Source organism: Haemorhous mexicanus, chromosome 7 (assembly GCF_027477595.1).
Source record: "Haemorhous mexicanus isolate bHaeMex1 chromosome 7, bHaeMex1.pri, whole genome shotgun sequence".
Taxonomy (NCBI): domain Eukaryota; kingdom Metazoa; phylum Chordata; class Aves; order Passeriformes; family Fringillidae; genus Haemorhous; species Haemorhous mexicanus.
In genome coordinates, this window is record NC_082347.1 from 19,771,193 (window position 1) to 19,795,786 (window position 24,594).

The 24,594-nt window shown below is 40.6% G+C and overlaps 1 protein-coding gene across 16 annotated transcripts in view; it reads left to right on the forward strand.

The window, feature by feature from the left end:
* The first annotated feature begins 3,030 nt into the window (after nt 1-3,030).
* Nucleotides 3,031-24,594, forward strand: part of KCNMA1 (potassium calcium-activated channel subfamily M alpha 1) — a 420,823-nt gene continuing 399,259 nt past the window's right edge. For 6 of the 16 annotated variants that reach the window (XM_059851307.1, XM_059851309.1, XM_059851310.1 and 3 more), the window contains exon 1: nt 10,936-11,609. In XM_059851307.1, coding sequence (XP_059707290.1) covers nt 11,301-11,609 — 309 coding nt within the window. In that variant the 5' untranslated portion in view covers nt 10,936-11,300. Of the gene's footprint in view, nt 3,115-4,548; nt 4,653-7,611; nt 7,646-10,705; nt 10,877-10,933; nt 11,610-24,594 lie in introns of those variants that run through there. The other 10 variants (XM_059851295.1, XM_059851297.1, XM_059851303.1 and 7 more) reach the window with 6 other exon arrangements.

Below are 24,594 nucleotides of genomic sequence, written 5' to 3' on the forward strand. Positions count from 1 at the left end.
TTAACATGGTAGTTTTGAAGAAGCTGGAGCAAGCTGGAGAAGGTAAGCAAATCTGTTCTGAGCATCCAAAGAAGAAATAGCTCTGCCTCTAGTATTTCCTGGAACCTGATATTATTCCAGAGAACACTGAAGAGATTACACTCCATGTTTTAAAATGGTTAATACTGAATTTATTAGTCTGGAAGGCAGGACTTTTTCTCAAATGAAGTTAAAACATGGAGGAATGTTGGCTGTATGTTTTAGTTTGCATTAGAAAGCACTTACTGCCTTTTCTCCTGGATGGCACAGTATAAGCCCTCTTTTTTAAGAAGAAAAGTTGACATAATCTAAGTCTTTACTGATAGTGATAAAGCCTGGGTCAATCTTTTACTTTGTGATTCATGCAATGCATACAGAAGTGTGTTGCATTGACACATCAATTGGGATTTAAACACATCTTAATTAGTTGCCAGTGCCTGTCACTGAAAGGGCACAAACCTGATGCACAATGAATGAAGTATTTTACCTAAATATTGTCTATGAAAATACTATTTATTTACATCAATGTTAACCTGCCCTTGGCAAACGTTTGTTGTCCTATGGCTCTGTTGCAGTTAGTTAATAATTTACTCATAATTACTTGCCTATACAAAGCTGAATCTTTTATGAAACAAAAGATAAAGTGTTTTATGAATGCTTTTTTATAAAAGCAGGGTGCATTTCCTTCTAGGAAAGCAATTTAGTAGTAAGCGGGTTTTGTCCGTGGAACAAAAGTACCCCTGAAATTTTAACTTAATTTTTCTTGTTTTAACATGGCATAAATACTGTACAGCTAGAGCTTCTCCAGAACCACACTTAGATCACTGAAGTATGGTTATTCTACATAATATAATGTTAATATGGCTGTAGCACTTAAAACCATGGGGTTTTTTAATTGTGGGAGATAAACACATTACATGGCTTTGCATTCACCTGCCTTAATTCTAAGAGACACAGAATGATTATACAGCTTCATCTCTTCACAGACCTTGAAAAGTTCTAGGCTACCCACTTCTTGACACAAAAAGAAAACACTAGAAATTTGACATTGTGGACATTCAGAGAAAAAAAAAAGTCTTGATGATAAATTTAGTAAAGTTGATAATTGCAAGTAACACTTTATAATACACATATATACATATAATACACATTATATATACCTTTAATAATAGGTACAATTAATGAAAAACAGAACACGTTCAAGTTCCATAAACCTGTGTAAACTTTAGAAATAGTCTAACCATTGCAATTGTCAATAGATTGCATAGATCAGTTTCTAACATACTGAGGGTAGGGTAGCAATAATGTATTCTCACATATATAGCACTGAACTTCCTTTTAGTAGAGGAGATGCTGGGAAAACCTGTTGTGTGAGATAAAGTCATAAAATACACAGGAGTGTATTATCAGAGACTTTGAATGGGGCTTGTCTGAAATGGTGAATAGGTGGAAGGTTTGTGATAAATGTGTCTCACAGTTAAATACAATTCAGCATTCCACTGCCTAAACCTTCATGTTAATTAATAATGAAAAATTATCTGCAGAATATTCACCTGTGAACATTTATGAAAATACTTTATTATGCTTTTCTCCAAAGATATTGCTCCACCAATTACAAATTACCCTGTGTCTAACTATTGTTAGATACACACATGTGAATTATTATTAGATGTCCCCATGTATCCTTCATTGATGCAGCTACAGACTTGTATTCAAAGGCAAAGCTGCACCCACTACGTAAGACACAAACAATCCACGCCTCTTCCCAAATAACTTATCTTAGTTTTGACCATAGGTTGAATTACCATCAGCTTATGAGAGGAAACAGAAATTAACATCTGCTGTATATCAGATTAAATGAAAGCCATGAACATGAGTTCAGCATGTAAAACTATTCAGTCAATAAAGCTTCATTCTACCATTATTATATTGCCCAGAGGCTGCAACTGAAGGTCAAAACTGCACTTCCTTTATGCCAGTTGCCATTAGGTAACCCAACATTACACTGAATTTAGCACAGGAAAAAAAAATATTTTTTCTGCTGGAAAATACTTAATTTTTAAGACACCTTTCACTTTGGCCTTGAACTCAACTATTTTGAATTCAGCCTGAGGGTATTTTGTTTGCTATCTTGCTGCAGGCTTAGTACTGCATGTAAGACTGCTGCATTAGCAGAGCTCTGACATTTGACACTTATCTGTGACTAATGATACATATTTAAGCCTTAGCAGCACCATTCACTTGTGAGGGGACATATTTTCTCATATCCATGAGAAAACAGAAAATTATGTCTTTAGAATACTATTTCAGAGATTCATCTTTTATCAGGAGTACAAAAAATAATCACTGATCCTTCCAAAATTTTGACTAAGTTGTGTATTATCTTTTCATTATTTTGTAATTGAAGAACATATAATTCCAAACAGCAAAGAAAATGCAAAAGCTGTATTAATTCTGGAATTAAAGGTCACCTTTTGCATGCTAGCAAATACAGCCCCAGTAAGATATACATGCTGATGAAGTCAGCAAGCAATTAAGGACATGACTCCTACACAACCTCTTCAGCTTACTAGTCACTTAATCATACAAGGTGTCGAGCCTTGTCACCCTGGACCTAAAACACATGCTTAATTTTAAACATGTGACTCGGTTACAGGATTCTGTGAGATTACTTGTGCATAACACTAGACACCTGTTTAAATGCTTTGCTGGATCAAAGCAGGAATGCTCAGCATTTTGCAGGATTGCGTGTTAAATGTGTTTTATCTCATCCTCCTATTGGAAAAACTCTTTGGTGGATATATGCTTACGTAGTGGGAAGAGAAAAAGCGTCTTAGCGTCTTCTGATTATGGTGAGATTCAGCTTTTCAAACCCTACTGTATGGGCTGATGTTTGATAATAAAAGATTTATTTTGTTCCAATTTATTTTCAGTTGCAAATTGCCAGTTCTCAGCTATTTACCTCCAGACAAGTGTGAGAGACAAGAAAGCAAAGCAGGTCATTGCAAACACTGCTCTTCCTGAATTATGTTGAGGCTATTGTCAAAAATAAACACCACGTTCCTAAATGTGAATATATCCTGGGGAGAGCAAAGTGTAAGTGTCATAATGAGTTGCAAAAAAATGGCGTGGCTGCTTGTAAACATATGGTCTCCCCTGTACAGTTTTAGTATGATGTCTGATGTCTGAATTTTCAGTGTTGAGCAGATTTACACCCTGTGGACTTGAAATTAGCTAGTGCTCAGAGCTGTTCTCAGGGGCTGGTTTCAGAACACACACACACATCTTCACATTTTTCTTGGTTTTTACATTTAGCTGACTTTAATGAAAATTTCCCTTGGCCTAACTGGAGCAGAGCAGCAGTACTGTCCTGCTATTGCTCTGCTCCCCAAACCACTTAAACTGTACACAACAGATTCTTGAGCCCTGCAGTATGTTAAGGCTGGTGGCTGCTTTTGGGAATGACTGGCAGAGCTTCCATCGTAGGGGCTCTGACTCTGACAGCAGTGACTCACTGCCAGTGCCACGTGGCAAAGTTGGCTGATGGACTTAAAAAAAGAATCGTCCAATGCAAACAGGCATCTGCGGGTTTATATTCTACAATGATGTTTTTTTTCCCTCCATAGCCTTTTAGTTGGGCCTTAGAAGGATCTAGAGTCACAGCCAGATAGTTTCTAGAAGCAAGCAAATAAAGCTACCTGGCCTACACAAGTCCAGTATGCAAGATACCAAGTAAAAAGAACGGAAAATTCTTCTAAAAAGAATGGAAAATAAAATATGAGGCAATAAATATTAAGTTCTCCAAATTAAATCTATTAGAAAAAAAAATTAGTATTTGTCTCTGCAATCACCATGGCAATATCTGAGCAGTTCTGGAATGCTGTGCTTGTAGATAGTAGCTATAGCCACAGCATGAACACTGCTGTTGGAAACTGGGGAACACTGACTGCTTTGTGTTGTTATAGCTACGACACACAGGAGATAGATATAGATATATACACACACACATATATCTTTGCTGCACTTTTATAACAGTTGCTGTATTGCTCCATTAGAAATTTCTGGGTCTATCTGGAATGACCAGTGGGTGTCAATATTTATACAAAGAACTGGAGAGCTTCCACAAAACCATAATTGTACAGAAAGAAGTCCTAGCATTGCCCTGATCTGTTTTCATAGTGAGGCAGCTGCCCTGATTTGATACAACTGAAAAAACCCAACACAGACCATGGAACCATGGGGAAGTTTTACCCTGCATCTTTTTACTGCTCACCTGCAGTGGTTCTTTGCACACTGCACACTACTGCACTTCTCTGTTGTTCTGTCATCATCATTCAGAGGAGGGTTTGCTACTTCTCTCTGGTTTGGTCATTGGGGCCCACTCAGAAGAGGGGGAACTAATGGTTTAAGAGAGATATTTTAAAGATCTTTTTTATGTATGTGATTTATTTTCCACTTTGCTGACTGCTATTTCTGTAGCTCCTTTGTTAGTCTGTGTTTTAACAGTGACTGTTACTATTCTGTCTTCAGAATATCCTGATATCTTCCTACTTTCTTCTCTTCTGGCTGGAAGGAAATCTCATTAGTACAAACAGTAATAAACAGCCTCTGGTCTGTGGGAGTCAAGAGTGCTTGTAAGTGTGTGGATTCATATTTATTAAATGTACCTACAGACCTCAGACCGTCCAACATGGCTTAATTAATATTGCTTCTGAAGTCATCATTTTGCTGTCACATGTGTTCAGATTCTAGCTATGTGTTAATATTCTGCTAATGCATAAACCATACTAATTTTCCAATAAGAAGTGGTCCTATTGGCAAGAAATATCAAATCTAATCAAAAACTATGTGATTTGGGAAACTTGGCAAGAATGAGGAAGTATGTATGGGTCTAACTCTTAAGCAAAATACAAGGATATGAAGAATTGCTTTATCAAAATGGTAAAAAAAAAGCCCAAAGAAAATACTTTATGTTTTCAATATTAATTTGAATTAAATTTCTATTCATACCATATGGATTAGCGTGAACAAGGGATTTTCTTTAATATTTTATTTGGCTGGATTGAGTGCTAGGGTTCCAGTACTCTGGAGATGATCACTCTGAATGACTGGGTGACCCATTAAAGCATTCTGCTGAGGTATGTCTTTGTCCTGCCAGCTGGAGGATTTTGCCAGGGTTAAGTGCCAAAATAGATCTCAATACAAAAGTTTTAACTAATTCAAGGAAATCGTTACATAACCTCACTGCCAAGAATAGTGTTCACGTATACAGTTACAGAGAGATGTGATGAGCTTGAATATATTCCTATTTGCAAAGTACTTTGATAAGAAGCTGTTACAGTGTGCAATATATTATCATGCTAAATATGTACTTCAGTCTTTGAACAGGGATTGGGCAGATAGAAAGTAAACTAAACAGAATTTTCAATTAATATACGCTGAAATAGGTTGTCTAAATTCTATGGAAAAAAAATGCTGGAGATAATATTTTGCCATGTCCAAATATATAGTTATGTGCATATTAGTATAATCTCCTGCTAAAATTTTCTCTTTTGAGTTTTTAATACAAGGACAGTAGATCCAACCTTATGTGCTCTACATCAGCATGTCAGACAGCAAACATTTTGCATTGCAGCAAAAATCCCAGAATTATTTAATGATATGATTTTGTTCCAGTATCCATCTAATCACTACAAATGTATTACTTTTCACTATTTTCTCAAGAAAAAGTAGGAATAGTAAGGAACAGTATTAAAGTGAGGCTCAGAATTAATTATGCAAGACATCCTATATCTGCTTTTATCTGAAGTCTGGTTGATACTGGGTCTCCAGCATTAGAAGTCAAGACCAAGTGCCCCACTGACCTCAGAAACACAAACCTAGCCTCTCGACCAGAAGTACTTTTTATTATTATTTAATGCTATTTCTGTGTGTAAGTGCTTGCCCCGCCACAGCTACTGTTACATAAAACCCAGTGGTGTATTCTAAAGGGACAACAAAAATGTGAAGGAGGCTGTTGGACACAAACCATTGGAACTCTGGGGTTTTTTTACCCTTGGAAAGTATACACCTTTACTGACCCTTAAGATGCTTCTTTAATATTTACTCTGTATCTTTAATCAAAGTTTAGGAAGGTTTTATATATAACCATTTAACAAACACCTTGTGCTAAACAAGTTTAGGATATACATAAAGGATTTTAGCTTTTTTTAATATAATTTCCCTCAAGATAATAACATGCAAATTTCCCTGGATTCAGTTAGACCATATATGCCTTTAGGAAAAACTGGGGAGTACACATTTATTCTCTCACATTACTCTTTCTAAGAAAAAAAAAAAATATTCTTTGTATAACACAGTTATCATTTAGAGAACACATAAATATTCACACTGTTACTCCATTCCTCCATTCATGTGGTTTTTTTGGGGTTTTTTGGGGGGGTATTTTTGTTCCTTTTTTTTTTTTTTTTTTTTTTTTTTTTCCCCTAACTGCCATGTCAAATTAATCCCTGGTACAATATTGTGCTACCAGTGAAGCTGTACCACTTGCCTGGACTCTAGTTTTAATTGAAAGATTTATCATTCCGGAGTTTCTTTGTATTCTGTACTTCTGTACATGGATCCTTGGAAACCCAGACTGCTTTGCGATTACTGTCTCTTTTCTTTATATAATGTATCTTTTTTTGTTTTTTAATCATGGTTTCTCTTAATGGAATGTGTGGAAAGTTTTCTCATTTAAGCAAAATAAAAAGCCCCACTGTGATTTGCACTTGACTCATATAGGTACAGTTATACAACTTTATTCAGCTTGTTATGTTTATTGCACTTTATTAAATAATTTGTTATTGATAATGTGGGATTGGGCAAGTTGTATTATGATTAAATGCAATAGCTTGTTCTTCTTCACATATTTAATTGCTAAAACCAAGAATGCCAAGGGGTTTGGAGAACTGATGAACAGAGTTGGGGGTTTTAATTGCAAAGATCCAGGACTGATGAATATTTTAAATACTTCTGTGATACTCTGCACAGAATATCCACAAGAGGGAACTGTTTTACATAAAGAGGAGTCATTCCCTTGCTGCTAAAACATTGCTTTCTGGAAACAAATCCTCCAGAATTACATTGAGTAGGCATGATTGTGTCCTGGACTATGCTACATGGTAAGAACAGGAAAAACACAGGTCAGCATAGCGTTTGTTATGTTCTGTAAAGAGCACTGTTAACCAAGTAAATTTTGAGCTCTTGTGTTGAAATACTAAATAGACAACTAGTCTGGAAACAAACCCATTGAAGTTTTCTGTTTGTTTGGAATAGATCTCTCCAGGATGCAGAGCTTGAAAATCTTGTTTAGTCTGAAGGCAACATGAAATGGAATTGTTGCCTCAGTAAATGAAGCATACAGCCCCAGGGGGCTTTCTCAAACTCTGCTTTATAGAGCCTGCACTGGAAAGCTGGCCTTTCTTTATTCATAAAGGAGTCAGCTCAAATGGGACTTAATGGAAGGGATATTCATTTAAGTATCATTTTTACCTCTGTCTATGAATAGGTGAACAAAATACAAGGTTACCTACTTTGCTTTGTCTTTTGCAGATATTTCCTAGTAAGGAAACTTTCAACTGGTAAGGTAAGTCTCACCAATTGATATCAATATTTACTTTTCATTGTGAGTTTCATGGTAAATATTTGTAGAACTGAGCCATATTTATGTAAATAGAAGTTTTGTTTATACGGATAAAACAAAAGATTTTCCTCTGGATATATAGTGTGAAATTTATATACTAGGACTCCTAGGATTTATATACTAGGACACTTTTTGAGCACCAGAACTTAAAAGCAGCCTTTAACAAGTGATCACAATACATCTACTATCCTCGTCCAAATCTACATGTAAACTCTGCACGAACATGTTTGAATCAAATTATTTGAACATACAGACTACATTTTGTGGTGCACTTGCTTTGCTTTAGTTGGAGTTTTTCTTTAGGACCATCTTTGGTATGTGTGGGTACAGCATTATGGGGATGATATTTTAGAGGTGCCTAACGATCCTGTTTGCATCTGGAACACTCATGAGAACACTGTCTGCACTGCTCAGCTACAGCAGTATTGAGTCCAAGAAATACTTTTTAACTTGTACCTTCTGAATGTATAGAGCAAGAAAATGGATTTTCAGACTGCAGCCTCTCTGTCAAATCTTCTGGGCCCTCTCAAACAACAGCAAGAGAGGATGTATGTCGCAGCCATGGCTTCAGAGACTCAGCTCTTGCTATCTGCCAGACCAGAGTATGGAAGAAATTCCACCATGCAAAAGCCTTCCCTGGGATATGCTGTGCAGCTGCTCTCCTTTGTCCTCATCTTTGAAGGTGCACAGGGTTGTAGTTTCCATTAGCTGTAAGAGTGCCTGTAAGTACCTGGCACTTCTGAAGATCAGACATCAAGTGCCTGTGTTACAATGCTCCTGCCCTTGTTCCACTCCTGGTGTTTGCTGATGGATAAAAGGATTCCTAGGTATGTGTGCAGCTGCGAAGAGGGTGCTCCTCACAGGAATGCCGAGCAAATGACCATGAGGACCAGGATCTGAGCCCAGGACCCAAGGCTGTGTGTGTGATCCTGTTATGGCAACACTTTCCAGTCCAGGTGGCTCTCTAGCTGTGGGGAGGGTTGGTGAAGAAAAGACATGGGAGGGGGCAGCAGCTGTGGCAGTGCAGTCTGGGCTTGCATGTGGTAGCTGTGACAGGCAGTTTCTTTTCAACCTGACTAGTTTTCTGCATCTAGAAATCCTCAACCAAATTCCATTACAACAGTTTCCTGGGAATGACCGGCTTCAGGTCTGCTATGTAACTGATTGTTTTTCTCTGGGAAAAAGTAATGTAGCAATTTTCCTACCTGTATACACTTCCATATCATTATCTAATGCCTTCTCTATTCAGAAGCCCCTATAAAACCCTTCTGGAAAAAGGAAGCCTTCTCTTGAAGGACAGACTCGAGGGCAGGCTGGAAAGAGACACCATGATAAATTCAGACAAACAGTGGTGTTATTGCATGAAAAAAGTGGGGGTGAGAGGGTTCGAGAGCCCCATAAAAGCTTTGGGAACTCATAAAATCTCATTGCCTTCACTTAAGTAGAAAACAGAAACAAACAAGCCCCTGGCAGATGCAGAAACTACTACTACTAAAGGTTAAGAGATTACTATTTCATAATGGTGGTTCTCTGCTGGTATAGCAACTAGATAAGATGGGGGAATGTCACGCACACAAAGCCTGCTGTATTTTACCCTTGGAAAGATGTCAAGAGGATCTGCATAATACTTTGCACAGACAACCCAGTGAGCAGACCATGTGCCAAATGGAGATTTTGATTTATACAAAAGAATACACATATAGACATATAAATTTCTTTGCTTTTCAACGTGAATCCGAAAAAAAAGTAGGAGATGACTATCCAGATTTTCTTGCTGGCTTCCCCTTTCACCCCCATCCTCCCCAAAGGTGTAATTTTAAATTGTTATTTACATTCCTAAGGGTTAAATTCAGGAATGTTCTTGGGATGTGCGGCAATTTACGGCGTGTTTGCGGAGCGTTTGCAGTACTTGCCCGTGTCAATTAAAGACAAGCCACGAATGCCTTCAGCGGAAAAACCCACGCCGCGGTCCCCGATGTTTATTTCACGCTCCCTTAGCGCGTTTCCATGCCAGCTCCCCCCTCCCGCGCCGTGCGCATCCCCGGGCACCTGCTGCTGCAGCTCAACCGCCTCCTGCGAGCCCCGAGCGCGCCCCGCTCCCTCCCTCCCTCCCTCCCCCGCTGCCCCCCGGCTGCAGCCCCGGGCCCGCCGCCCCCGAGGGCGCCTTGCGGCCGCGCCGCGGAGGGGTCGCGCTCGCCGCGGTGCCGCGCTGCGCGGCGGGCGAGGGCTGCGGGCGATGGGCGCGGGGGCCCGGCGGGGCTGCGGGGGCCGGGGCCGTGACTGCGCCGTGCGTTGGCCGCTGCGTCATGACATCCTCCGAACCGGCCCCGCGCACGGCCGGCGCGGGGGGGCCGCTGCCGCCTGCCCCCGCCCCACCGCGGCTGCGGAGAGCGCGGCGCGGCGGCGATGGACGCGCCAGGGCCGGCGGGACTTGTTGGACCGGCAGCTCCCCGGCGCGGCCGGGCACCGCCTCGCCGCCACCTGTGAAGCGCCCGTCTCGGCACACAGCCCCCGCTCCCGCTTCGCCGTCCTCCGGAGCGGGCGCTCGGCGCTTCGGCGGCGCCGCGAGCCGGACCGAGCGGGCGCGGAGCGGGGAGCGCTGCCCATGGGGCGCCGGGAGCCCGCCTGAGCCGGCGCCCCCACCCCCGGCGGCAGCGGCACCCCCGGCCCGCCCGGCACCCCCGGCCCGCGGGGCCTTTGATGCGCCCCCGGAGCGGCCGCGGCTGCGGGCGCGGGGCCGTCGCGTCCCCCGGCGGCACAGAGGGAGGGGCGGGAGCCGGCGGCGCCGCTGCGCGTGTGGGAGCAACAGCCTGAGCGACAGCCGGGCCCTGGAGGGAGCTCCCGAAGGATGGGCGAGGAGGCGGCGGCAGCGGCAGCGCACGCACAGATGGGCCAGCGGAGGATGAATTAGGAGCCACAGGAGGCTGCTGCTGGCACCAAGGGGGGAAGAAGAGAGAAAGGGGCTGGACTTGAAAGAGGAGGAGGAGGAGGAGGGTGCGAGGTGGGGGGGGTGACTGAGTATCGCTGATAACAAGTTAAAGACTAATAACAATAATAACAGACCACCTCCGGGAGGATCCGCGGCGGAGGCTGAGTGAGGGATCCCCGCTGAGGCCAGCGGGGTCGCAGCGCTGGGTATCTCGGAGAGACGCTCAGAGGCATCAGTTTGTGGTGGTGGTGGATGATTTTTTTTGGGGGTGGGCGGGGTAGGGGCTGTGTATGCGGGAGAAGGAAGGGGTGGGAATCTGAGGAGGAGACTATCTTTTTATTATTATTTTAAATTTTTTTAAAATATTATTTTCGCCGTACAAAGAGGACGCTCGGAATTCACCGGCCTGTCGGCTCCCGAGAGGGACCCGGGAATTGTGCGGTCGCTTTTCTTCATCTGCTTTTTTTTTTTTTTTTGGTTTGTTTCGTTGGTTGGTTTGGTTTTTTGTTTGTTTTGACTGGGGGCTTTTTATTTTTATTACTCTCCTTATCGTTCCCCGCTGAGCAGCGGCGGCAGCAGCAGCAATATGGCTGGTGATGGGCTTTTTGGGGGGCGCTGGCGGCGGGAGGAGCTCTCGGAAGCCCCTGCGCGCCCGGCTCGCTGTTAGCTATGGCAAATGGCAGCGGCGGCGGCTCCTACCCGGGCGGCAGCGGCAGCGGCATTAGAATGAGTAACAATATCAACGCCAACAATCTCAACACAGACTCGTCCTCCTCCCCCGTCAATGTGCCCAAGATGGATGCGCTCATCATCCCGGTGACCATGGAGGTGCCCTGCGATAGCCGCGGACAGCGCATGTGGTGGGCTTTCCTCGCCTCATCCATGGTTACTTTCTTTGGGGGACTGTTTATCATCCTGCTGTGGAGGACCCTCAAGTACCTGTGGACTGTCTGCTGCCACTGCGGGGTCAAAAACAAGGTAACTCCCCCTTCCCTTCCCTTCCCCTCCTGCTGCCGGTGATGGTTTGGTGCGGTGGTGGTGGTGGCGAGGAGGAGCAGGAGCCCAGCCTCGTAGACCAGGACACCTGGGCGAGGTGGCGGCGGGCTGCTGATGGCACCGTGCTGGCTGCTCTTGGCTTGGGGCTGCCACGGGCTGCTGGGAGCTGCAACGTGGGCAGTGTAGCTGGAGGGTGAGGTGGTGGGTGCAGTCCCGAGGTGCCTCCCCGTTCCCCCTTCTCCGGTCACGCCACGCATTCGTTTTCGTCCGGTGGCGTGGAAGTTACACCTGCTGTGCGACGCTCATCCCGTGCGAGAGGCACACGCTGGTGTCGTGGGACGGGGCAGATCAGAAGTTTATATGCACCCTTGGGGCCGCATGTGATGGGGTGGGAGCTTGCATATCCTGATCTAAACTCTCAGTTGCCTTGTGGAATGAGAAACTTTGGCAAAATTGAAAGGGTAAATTTCTCACTCAAGTGAATCTTTATAAAGCTAGTTCCATTCCTGAGAATGTTTGACATTTCTGTTTGTTAAATTAACTGTATCTATCTAGAAGTATTCTGTACATTTGTAAATATTCTCTTAACCTAAGTGTGAAGCCTTCGAGCCTTACTGCCCCTTTGATTTTTGCATATTTCCAGCTGGAAGAAAGCATAGTATGTGAAATAAGTTCAGTTTCTGCTTTGAAAGGACTATTTTCAAACCAAAGCTAAGGACTTGCTCAAGTCCAGACTTTCATTTTTGATTACGAAAAATGAGATCGAAAGTGCTACCACTCTGTATTGTGAAAGTGGATTTTGACAGACCCCAAAATAGACCAGCAACTGGAGTTTCTCCCCTTCCCTTTTCACATTTTTTGAATTACAAATGGAATAATATCTGCTTCAGTTATTCCTGGCACACAGACACCCACAAAAACACACACACCTTTTAATATATGGTTGCTAGGTTGCTGGTTTGCTTTGACGTACAGTGAGCTGTCTTCCCCTTTCTCCTGTCCCCTCCCCCCCTAACACACAGCACATACACCAGCTCTGTGGAGGGCCTGGCATTTAGGGGAAACCAGGAACAAAGTTAGAGCATGAGAAGCTAATGTTTGTTGTGTAGTGTGGAAGTTCATTGGGTTGCCTCAATGAACTTCCACAAGCCAGTTGGAAGTTAAACTCTTATAGAGAGCTTGGCCTGTCTATGGGAAGGAGTGATTGCTAAAGTTAAGGAATAAAAGCTTTTAAGTCAGCCTTATGCATCAGGAATCCTATCAGGCAGTGCTACTTTTCTGTAGGCTTTTTTTTTTTCCATTCAAAACCAAACCTGAACTTTCTTAGAGAGGTGTTAGCCAGGTATGATGACACAGCTCTAACGAATTTGTGATAGTAAGATACTACTTCCTACAGCACGAAAAGGCATTTTCAAGGAAGGGTGAGTGGTGAAGACTTAAGCTTTGGTTTTGTTGTGTATTTAGCATTTCTGCCTCCACAGAATGAGACGAATCTACAAAGGCTCTTAGGGATCTTGATGAAAAAGAAAAATCTGCGTGTTATTACCTCATGCTTCTTCCCTTGAGAGAGTAAGAAGTTAGAGGCTTGTACGCAGGTTTCCTGTGCGTGGTTTCTCGATGGGTGCTGTTGGTCAGGTAGTCCATCATTGGGACACAGTCAGTTAAAGCAGATCAGTCATTTCTTAACCAGTATAGAAAGATATGTGCAAATTGTTTTTAAAACCTTTTGGGCTAAATGTGGCTTTTTAGTAACAGGCTTTGTTGAGGGGCTCAAACACTTCCTGTCCCAACAGTTTGATGTACTATGGCTATGGCAGGTTGTAAGATTTCAGTTTATTTCATCTTTGAGACTAAAGTTGTTCCATGAATATCATTCCCTGGGGCAGGAGGATAAAGGGCTCTGCAGGCAGGGGGAGATATATGTCTCCTTTTAGATCCTATTTGTTCCACTAATAAGGATTTTCAAGACTCTGGCAAAGAAGAACTTTCAAGGGCTGATCCTGCATTCTTTATACAATAAAATGGGTAATTGGAGGGAATTCTGTGTATGCAAGGATGTTAGTTATAACTAGTTATTGCAAAACACTTTTCTAGTATTTAGGGTATAAAGGCTAACTGAAGTACTTAACAACTGGAATTATCTGAAACTTTGCTGCTATCAAGCACGTACTTTGTTGCTTGGTGAGTTGGGAAGAGCTGCTGAGGCTGCTGGACAGAACTGTGAATGCTTATATACGCTGTGTTGGCTCTATTGGGCCTGATATAAAAGCAGTTTTGGAAGAAGTAGCTCCTCCTACTGCAGGATTGAAGAAGTTTTCTGCGTGTTAGGAGCTTTCCTTTCCTCTGCTGCCTCTTCTGCTGCTCCACAGGTTGCAGGGGAGTTGGGCTGTCCAGCATCATCTCACTATCTACATAAAGAGCAGTCCCAGTGAGAGAGCTAAAAGAAATCTTCCTCATGTCTACTTTCTGTGGCCTCTTACTGAATAATTCACATATATATGTGAATAATTCAGAGTTACTGTGCTGACACTCATTTCTGTATCTGTTATTGCAAAGAACTGCAAAAAAGTTTCATTTTTTTTTCTCCCTGCTATATTCTAAGCATGACATTGTGTTTCATGAATTTGTTGATGTTTGTTTGGATGTAAAACTTTTTAATGACCACATAGAAGGATTTAGAGTGTGGTTTGTTTGGAGTATCCCACTCTTCAACTCATTTAATTTAAAGCCAGAATTTAAAGCCATGACATAAGCAGTTTATTACTTTGTGGTATGAAATTTTTATTAATTTTTTTCCCCTTGGAGATAAGAAAGTCAAGATATTGTAAGTCAAGAATATGAAAACAGCTAACAGAGTCACCAACATTGTCCCTTAAAATTCCGTCTCTAATTTATGTAATTGTATATGAAGAGACTATGACTCTTAATCATGTACTAAAAATGATTGTTGAGGTTTTAGGATTTTCATGTTCCATACTTGCTTTGTGAATTGGCTTAAAAAAAAAAACTGCCCAAAAAATGTAAATCTTTACCTTTGTTGTCAGTGTTTCATGTAGTGGGACAGTTATTACTATCACAGCCCTTGTATTTCTTTATTCAATATGGTATATAATTTTAGATGCAATTTTTCAAAATTAACTACAGTCTATTTGCAACCAGCCTTGAAAAATGCTGTTTTTCTTCTCAGTGTTTACATCTACATTTTTAGTAGTGCTTAGATACTGCTAATGAACTTGTCTGGTCATTGCTTGTTTGTGTATGAAAAGTAGAATGTGAGATTAAATTTCATTGGGTTGGACTCTGACATAAGTTGTTCTTGTTTGTGGTAGCAGCAGAAAAATAAAATAAATATGTATGGTAATGTACACATAGGGCTAAATGCATATTACACAATTGACAGTTCTTTTGATTACATGGATCTGCCTCCACATTTTTTATGCTCCTGGAGGGCATTTTCTGCTGACATTATCTGTTATGGATTTGGAAAAACTCTAAAACCATGAAGAAGGAGCAGTGTAATGAGAGAGCACAGGTTTGGGGCACAGTCAGCTCCTGGAGCTGGTCAGTGCAGAATCAAATGGAATTTGTTTCCCTTGGAAGAATATGATACCAGACCCTTTATTGCTGCTCCTTGGTTCCCCAGTGAAGGGTACCTCTTACAGACCTTACGTCATCGGGCTCTGGCAGGTAGAATACATCCTTATTGTGATGCTTTCAGTGTTTTGGAAGAGCTTTTCCTCCCCCACAACCCAGGACTTGTACACATATCAAATGAAATTATGAGTATAGGTAGCAGTTGTTAGCCTGAACTTACAAGCCCTAATAGTCTTCTTTGACCTTGGTCTACATGTTTTTGAAATGTACTAAGTTACACAGTGCTTTTTACTCAGTAGAAACCAAGCAAAGTTCCCATTTGTTTTGAACAGAAAGAAACCTGGTTTTGCTGGAAATACAATATTTGCAGAAGTCGTCTTTGAAAAGTTAAGAATTTCAACCCAGAATTCTAAAGCCTGAGAAAATTTGTAAGTGGAAAAATTTAGGTTGTCCGTAAAACAAGCAGCATTCATTCCAAGCTGGCTCTAATGTGGGCGAGGCTTGCTGGCTTCTGAGCAATACCTGCATAAACATCCTCTCCAAATAAAGAAAAGGATTTGAGGCGCAATCTGTTGAGAAAAGTTGGAGTGTACATTGGAAGACACGTGTGGACACGCAATGCAGGGGACCCCTTCATTTAAATCTGTGCGTGGAATCGTCACCTTGACTCTGTTGAAGATGAGCTGGGCAGCAGCGTATGATGAACAACTGGGAGGCTCAAGGGATTAGCGGGAGCTGTAATGCATTTTGCTGCTCGGTCACATGCACAGCCTGGCTCAGTCCTTCCTGTCCCATGGCTGTCAGGTGGTCTGCACGCAAGTCCTCCGTGAGAGCCTCCCCAGACAGGTTGCCAGTTGAGAGATGGCCATGGTGGAGAGGTCAGGGTCTGAGAGAAAAGGTACTCGCAGCCCTTTGCAGGCGGCGTTTCTACAAGCAGAGAAGGGCGCTGGTGTGGAGGGGTGTATGCTGCTGCTTTCCGTGCTCTGGAAAGGAAGATACTTCTGGCTCTCTGGAGCTTAGAAAGGATTTCACATTTTATAAACTCATGCTAAAATAGGTTTCTGCATGCAGAAAAGAGAATGCATAGACAAGGATTTAACCCGAAAACTAAACATTCTCAACCAAAATGTTGTTTTGGTACATACAGTATCATGCTTATTTTCAAGGCTTTGCAACACATACATTTGAGGAGAACACCTGCATGCAAAAAGAACTTGAAAATCTGACATTTACAAATCCATAAGTGCTGGTTGAAAACCATTAGATTTCACTTTTTTTTCCCAGTTTAGCTCAATAGGAGAAATGCCTGTAATAGCAAACAAAAAGCTTTTAAGTAACACTGATCCGTGTACTCAGTTTTGATGCATTGGGATTTCTGAATGCGGAATGAGGGCAGTTTACAGCCCCAGAGACAGAAACACTGAACATTTAGAGAGCACTAGCCCTAAGTATAATCTCTGCAGGGACAGGATCTAATGATTATAATTAAAACCAGCAAGAATGGTGCTTGTATGTCCTGTATTATTGAAAGAAAGTGGATTGTGAATCTTAGTCATTGAATGTCCTTCCTGGGACAAATCCTACGAAGAAGCCGTAATCTCTAGTCAGGTGCAGCACAGAGCAGCAGTCAAGCGTTCCTTCTGAGACTGGCTCTTCTGTGGAATCCAACTCAGAGTGACAAAAGTTTATATGACTTTCAGGGCTGGCTGGTGCTAATTCCTCAGCAGGATCAAGCTGTAGTTCAGCAGCAGCAAGGCATCCTGTAATGTGAAGTTAGTAGGGCAGCAGTCGCCGGGGAGGTATAAACATGAAAATAACACTAGATGAAAGCGGGGAACAGGGTATCCCTTTGGTTCTACTAAACATTCCTTGTCACATTACATAAAACTGTGTATTTTACATGGATGAAAATTAGTGACTTATCAGAAGTCTGAGGAGGCACAGTGAATGCAGCTTGTGGAGGTTTTCTAAGGAAAGATAGCTGAAACATTATGTGTGGGTGTTAATGGTTAAAAAATATTTTTCTTGTGCACATATGATTTTAGTGGCAAAAGGAAAGGAGCTACACTTTAAAAAGCTGTGTTTCTGTAATGGGTTTGTGTGCTGCTACATGGCTGAAGGTTTAGAATCATAGAATAGCTTGAGTTGGGAGGGAGCCATAAGGATCACTGAGTCCAGCTCCCTGTTCCTTGCAGGAATACAATGCCTGACTGGGAAGTGACTGCAAAACTCTGTTAGATCACGAGACTACACTGGCATTTATGCAAAATTGCACAGGGCTAAATACACTAGTTCCAAATTAGACCTCCTGGTTTGTCAGTGTGGGCACTTTGTCTGGGACACACAGGTCACCTTGGGTGACAGTGTAGGGTGGAGAAGCAGCAGGGTCTGAGTAAATGAGAAGGAATGATACCTATCTTCCATGCCTGTCAGAGACATACTGGTCAGGAAGGGCCCATTTTGAATCCTGATGGTATTTATAGCCTGAGGATACATCGGGTTTGCATCTTTGAGAGGAACACTTCATTTCCATATATAGTATCCATGGTTCTGTTTAAATGAATGTGCCGCCACTGAAATGTGTTGAGTTCCTTTGCTTTGAGATGATATATTGCATGTATTTGTCTGTTTGAGAGGTACAGAAATGAGAGAGTTATCCAAGGTCTGTTGAAATAGAGGGAAGCAGTCCTAATAACTTCAATGGCTTTGGACTCAGGCCTAGATGTTCACAGTGTCCTAGATGAATCAGATTTAAAAAAAAAAAATATTCTAATGTTAACATTTTAAGCTTTTAAAAGCTTTTTTCTTTTATTGTAGCAAGTTGTTTTTACTTGGTTTGTGGCCATTATGTCTGAGATTTCAACATTAGAAACATAATATTTAAAAGTCACACATGGTATGTTTCCATTCCAGTCAAGAATTATTCCTTCTGCCAGGCTCCCCTGGGGAATCAAAAGCTGAGTGCTTGAATGGCTGATAATATCCTATAAGGGCATCTCTCCTGCAAGCTGATGTGTGCAATGGTAAATATTGGCTCTTTTTTTAGAACTGCAATAAGGGCACATTTAGTGGAACTGGCAGGGGTCCCTTGCCCCATGGGTCACCTGCAGAACAGACACATGTGCAGCTGCAGCCCTGAGTCCTGGAAACCTTTTTGCACGTCCTGAGCTTCACTACCTAAGTTAAGGATCAGAACTGGTAACATAGAGTGGAGAAAATACCCTAAACTCATCATCACTAGGACACAGAAATGGGGAGGAGTACTGTAACCTCGTCAACAATTGCAGCATCACATAACAACTGAACAGCTTATCACTGTAACTGATAAATACAGGTCTACTGTGGTTTTTTTTATTGCTCTTTATATAATTAATTTATACTACAGTTTTGCTTCCCCTTTGTCCAAGAAAATCATGACTAAATATTTTGGCATACTTGGATATATTTCATTCATTTTTCATGGTATCTTTTACATTTTTATCTAATGCTTAGCTCTTCTTTTTTTTTTTTTTAGCTAAAAAGGTGACTCACTTTTAATATGCTATTACTATTGTTATTAGTAGTAGTGAGATTAACTTTAGCATTACTGGTGTTGGATTAATTTTCTATTTTAAGTACCGGGAAAACATTGATACAGATATGTTTAAAAAATAACCTGTTTGAAAATGGTGACGTTAATATTGCAAAAATAAAGAGACATGTATTAGAATGATTCTTCATTTTACCATCTCATAAGTTTTCTAGTATAAACGCTGTTCAACTTATTTTAGCTGTAATTATGCACAGATATTCTACAGGACAGAAATTACTTGGAATGTGGTACTGGAGTACTCTGTGACCTATGGTGGTCCTAGTTGGTGCAGAGCACTTCAGGTGCTTCAGATGAGGTGAATCCTTGGCTAGAAGTGATTTGACATAAATTTTTTTTGAAAGTGAGTTTGCACAACAACAGGCAGAAGGTTTGTGATGTCCTTACGTTTTCTAGGTTATCATACTAAAAGTATTGTTTCATGAAGAAGCTGACAAACTCCACTTGGGTTTTGAAGACTGAAGAACAAAAGTCTCCTTATTCCTTTTAGTCACAGGAACAGCTTAGGTAGGAGAAAATATTGCAGAGTCTGTCTGCATGCAGTGCAAACCTTTTTCCCCATGAGGGATTTTTTCAATGCTTTGATTAGGCACTTTGGATAGATTGGTTTTGTTATATGGGAATTTTTTCCAGCAGTTGGTGTTAGTTTTCTTATACTATATATATATACACAATACACTTACACCTAAAGGCTTCTGATTTCTTCAGGATCAGAAACAAGGGACTACTGCCTTTATGTTTGCATTATTTTCATATTACTTAACACTCTCAGCTATAAGCCTCCTTCTTTTCTTTCACTCTTTATGGGTCTGGCTTCTGATTTAAAGCCATACAAAATTTTACCTGGCTAAATGCTGATTTTCCTCCTTTGACCCTGCCTTAGATGTGTAACTTCTGGTGTCTTTTTGTTAGAAGAGCTGAATTTGTATTACAGATATCTTGTTCTTGAAAGACAACAACACAAAAAACTTCACGGTTTTGATATTTGCAAAAATAAGTTTGGTTGCTTTGCTGGAATGTTTCTCTAGGATTTGATAAAATTTTAATTTATGAAAGTGGAAAAGGCTGTTCAACATGTGGAGCTTTAGCTCTGCCTGTATGATGTAAGTGATCAAATTTTAATGTTGACCTGGATGAAATGTACAGTAGGAAAACTGTGGCATCTTTGTGTTGCCAACTGAATGATTCTGGCAATGACAAAAAAAAGTGTTTGCTTTTTCTTATTTCCAATTTGTGGTGTTACGTTTGTTATTAAGTTATGCATAATTTTTAAGGAAACTGACACAGCAGTTATTTAGGTTAGTAACTTGTATCACTTTAACAAAATAGCTATTTGGATATCAAAATTTCTATTTAAGATCTTAATAAGGTCTTAATCTGAATTGATTTCAGTCAGTTTCAGTTCATTTCAGAAGGAGGTATTGTTCTTGAAAACTTTTTTTCCTCTCTCTAGATGTTTGTTCATTAACTTTTTTCTTTAATTTAATGTTGACTTTACACATTATATTCTGGACTTGAGTTGGGTTTACTTAATCCCCTGGCTTCTCAGTGTATATATAGGGGAAGGTAGTCAAGTGTTTGTAAAGTTATGCACTGTTTTAAAGCTCCATAAAGAAATACTGTCTCTTGCATTAACATCTAATAGTCTTTAGTTTAATTTTATTTTAGCTAAGAGGTTGATACATACCCAGTAATAAAAATATATAATTTTGAGCTGATTTCTCTTGGAAATAACTATAATAAAAATTAAGTTAAAAGTAATTTTTCACGCTCTCATTTTAAAAACGTTATCATTTCTGTGGTTATAGTTGCTTTAATAAAACTCTATACAAACTTTTGTCTTTATTGACTGTCCATGTGATTCTTTGTCTTTGGGTTTTGTGTTCTTTAAACTTTTCTTTTCATGTTTTTAAACAAAAAAGCAGACACAGAGTGTCATAGGCTTGTCTGTTTGCTTTTTATACACAAAGAAGTAGAATAATCAGTTTTGAAAATTTCTGCCTGCAGCAGGTGAAAGGTTTGCAGAAGGGGCTCCAGACTGGCATCAGGTGCAGCAAGAAAGTAAACCTGCAGAGTTACTAATTGTTAAAATCCTTCATTAATGATCATCCAGGGTGTGGCTGAGTATTGTTTGGGGGGGGGGGGGGGGCGGTGCACATTGCAAAGTGAGTTGATTTAAGGAGTGTGGGTGGGTGTGGTGGAGGTGACTGGGTAATTGATTGAGCTCCAGACTATCATCCAGCATTTAGCTGTGCTGCTCCTGAGTGCCCTGAAGTGTAGGGGCATACCAGTTTGGTTTAGGGCATAGCATGATTATTTCTGTGAAGGTGTCCAAGCTGCATTTTGCAATGTGCATCTATTTTATGATTTGGTATGAAGGTACTGTAAACCATACCTCATTGATCTTGTTGAAGTTAAGTTACATCGCTTACAACTTTTTTTAAACACAAATTTAATCTGTCAGAGTAAGTGAAGTGTTTTGTTGCAGCAGAATTTTTTTATTTAATCTTCTAATACTGGGCCTACTATCTTGAGGTGCAGACTTTAATACTGTGAGACTTGCTGCCAGGTACCTGAGCTGTGTTCGCTGCTAGGTCATGGTAGCTCCACATCCTAAACTTTTCTATGTTTTTTAAGACCTTTTCACTGAGTAGAAATGGTTTAATAGGTAAAAATTGAATGTAGAAAGGTTTAAAAAGAGAGGGTGTTCCATTATTGCCATGCTAAATATTGATTTCATGGTGTCCTTTGCAGGATAGAGTTTTGTTGACTGGAGCATGTAGGTAGACAACTTTTTGAAGGTAAGCTCCAGCTTTCCCAGTGTGTTTAGGTGAATTCCCTTCAGGTGAGACTCTGTAAGAAGATGAACTCCATCAGCACACCTGATCTGCTCCACCTGTTCATGGGCCTGAAGTCCCTGTGGCTGGGTTGAATTAGTCTTGAGGGTATAAATGCTGAAGTGCATTTATAGGTTCTGCACCCTTTAATTATATTGATGTTGGATACTGGGTGCCTGGTTATGCAGTCAGTTTTTCTGGGTTAATTGGGCTGCTTGCTCCTAATTTATAGGACCATCAAGTTAAAGCATTAGATGATTAAAGCCACTGAGACTGCCTCAGTTGGTCAGAGCACAGAATTAACACCAAGGTTGTTGGTTGAGTCCCGTATGGGCCATTCACTGAAGAGCTGGACTTGATGATCCCTGAGGGTCCCTCCCAACTCAGAACATCTGTGAGTCATTCTTTTTTTAAAACAAGCCCTAGCCTTACAAATCAATTATTTTAAATTTTAAAAAAAAAGTTTAATTCAATCTAGATCTTGTAGCAAATGCTACATTTATAGAAAATATTTTAAAAAATAATCATTATAGTTTGCAGAATTTAATTTTAGATTGTTTCTATTTGTCCTCTGGCTTCAGGCATTTGATTAGATTATATAGTTGAGTTAATGGTCTGTATCTCACCAGACTTCTGAAGGTAAAAACCTAAGATTCTTGTTTAGTCCTGTGACATTTGGGACTTAAACTTTGTGCAAATGCTTTAATATCAGAGATGCAGTGTATCTGTTATGGAGACAGACCTTGGAGAATTGGCAGAATTTACAAGTGATGCAAGCTGGTTTGTGTTTTGTATTGTTACATTTTAAGTAAACCTAATTCCTGTGCTGTGTGTCAGCGCTTCTGTATCATTTTAAGTTCTGTTTAGAGGGCTAAAACACTTAATTTTTTTGGTAGCATTTTATGCTAGTGGTAAAATTCTTTACGGGAGCTCTAGGATATAGTTGTGAAACTTTCCACCCTATATAAGGAGCATTATGCCTTCAAAATTTGACTTAGCAATTGAGAAGATCTGAACTATTTTTCTGTTGTAGTATGCTGAGGCCAGCTGGTTTTGCAGGCTTAGTTGTGCCAGATCCTCTTACCAGCTTTGAGCAAGGGGCAATGCTCTGCCCCCATGCATCATATGGTGTAAAAGCAGATAATAAGGAGAAAGCCAGCAGAGGAGGAGGACTGTCAAAGAACTGATTTGTCCCAGCCCATGTAAAGCAACCTAGTGATTAAGATAAGCAGATAATATAATTAACATGCATCCACTCACCCCTTTTGTTAAATTTATGAAGGGAATGTAGTTTATGAGTCCTTTAGGGCAGTTATTATTTTAAAGAGCTACAGGTAGTTATAAGTTGCCCTGCTGATCCAAGTTCCTGTGAAGATTTATTTTTTACATGAGCAGAGAATAAAAGGAATTAAAAAAAAAAAAAGCTTTAATTTGGATGGGATGAAATTTTATCTGTAGTATATTGAGGAATTTTTAAGAAGAGAAAAATAATGTGGTGGAGGGAATGAAGGCTGATGACAAGAAGGAGGGATTCTGTCTAGTTCAACAAGCAGAGCATGGTATTCACTTTATATGCAGACACTTGGAATATGCTTGCTTCATTGCCATTAAAAAAAAAAAAATCAAACACAGTTTTTGAGTTCCCATACCCACATTGGATTTAAAGAATAACGTTACTTTTAGGCTCTAGGAAGGTTCCCAGTTAAACATATGCTTGTTGGTTTTACTATTTTTAGCTTCTTTGAGCAGCACGTGTTCTCCTGAGATATTTATTTGTGAATGTTGTATTCTGTTCTTAAAAGGAAAATCTCTCTCTGTCTAGATTCTTTTTCTGTATCCAAGAAAGGAAAGGGCCAGGGTTCTTGTCCATGCTTTACTTCTTGGAAATCCTAGGAGACAGGGTAAATTAATTCAATCTAAAATGGATCCATCTGGTAGTGCTAGCGATGCCAGGGGAGAACAGGTGAAAGAATCTGAGCCAAAGAAAACATATAGTGCATTATATAACATGTCAGGTTCTTTGGGGCATATTGCTATCAGAAGGCTAATCTTGGTGTTAGGCTTTTTACTTTTTGTTTAGTCTTGTTTTTAAATCAGAGGGTTAAGGGTTAGTTTGAAGTGTTTGTTTCTGTTCTATTGCTAATTTTTTTTTTTTTTTTCATTATTAACAAAAGGCAAATATATGTAGTCCAATATGTGAGAAACACATTATTTCCTTTATGGGTTTGTTTGAAAATAAATGGGTTGACAGTGTTTGAAACAAAAATGAAATGAAGTCAGTTTCAGAAAAGTAATTTATCTTTTAAATTTAGAAAGCTGTTAGGCAAAACAAAAATCATGGAAGGTATGGTGCCAACTCAGTTTTGCCCCCAAATTTGTATAAGAAGATTTCAAAATCTCTATGCAGCCTTTTTTGTTACCAAAATTGCCTTGTTTAAATTCTCAGCAATATTTTCAAGGCAGTGATAGCATCACTGGGAATAGGAATGTAAAAATGACTGTAAAAATTGAATTGTATTACCTGTTTTGGGAGGCATGAAAAGGTAAACAGTGTAAATGCTGGGAAGAAGTGAATTAGATTAGAAGAGAAATGGCAGTGAGGAGATGAACGGGCGGTGTGTGCTGGCAGCGCAGGGTTTTAGTTTGGCAGGGCTCCCCAGCACACATTCCCATTTTATTGTGGCACCACTTTGACATGATTTCTGTGTCATTGCCTGTGCTGTGGGGCGTGTGTCTGAGAGAAGGCTGCTAATGTGCAGTCTCTGGGGAAATCTATTTCATCAGGGCAGGTGCCTGGCCCTTTTGGCATGACTTTGAAGCGAGTGGAGAAAGTAGGCCATAGAGCTTTTTGGGAACTTAGGAGCTTAGTAGCTAGATCTTTATCCAGCTTTAAAAGAAAAAAATCCATCTCATTATCTACCTTTAAGTCAAATTCCATCCTTGTCTG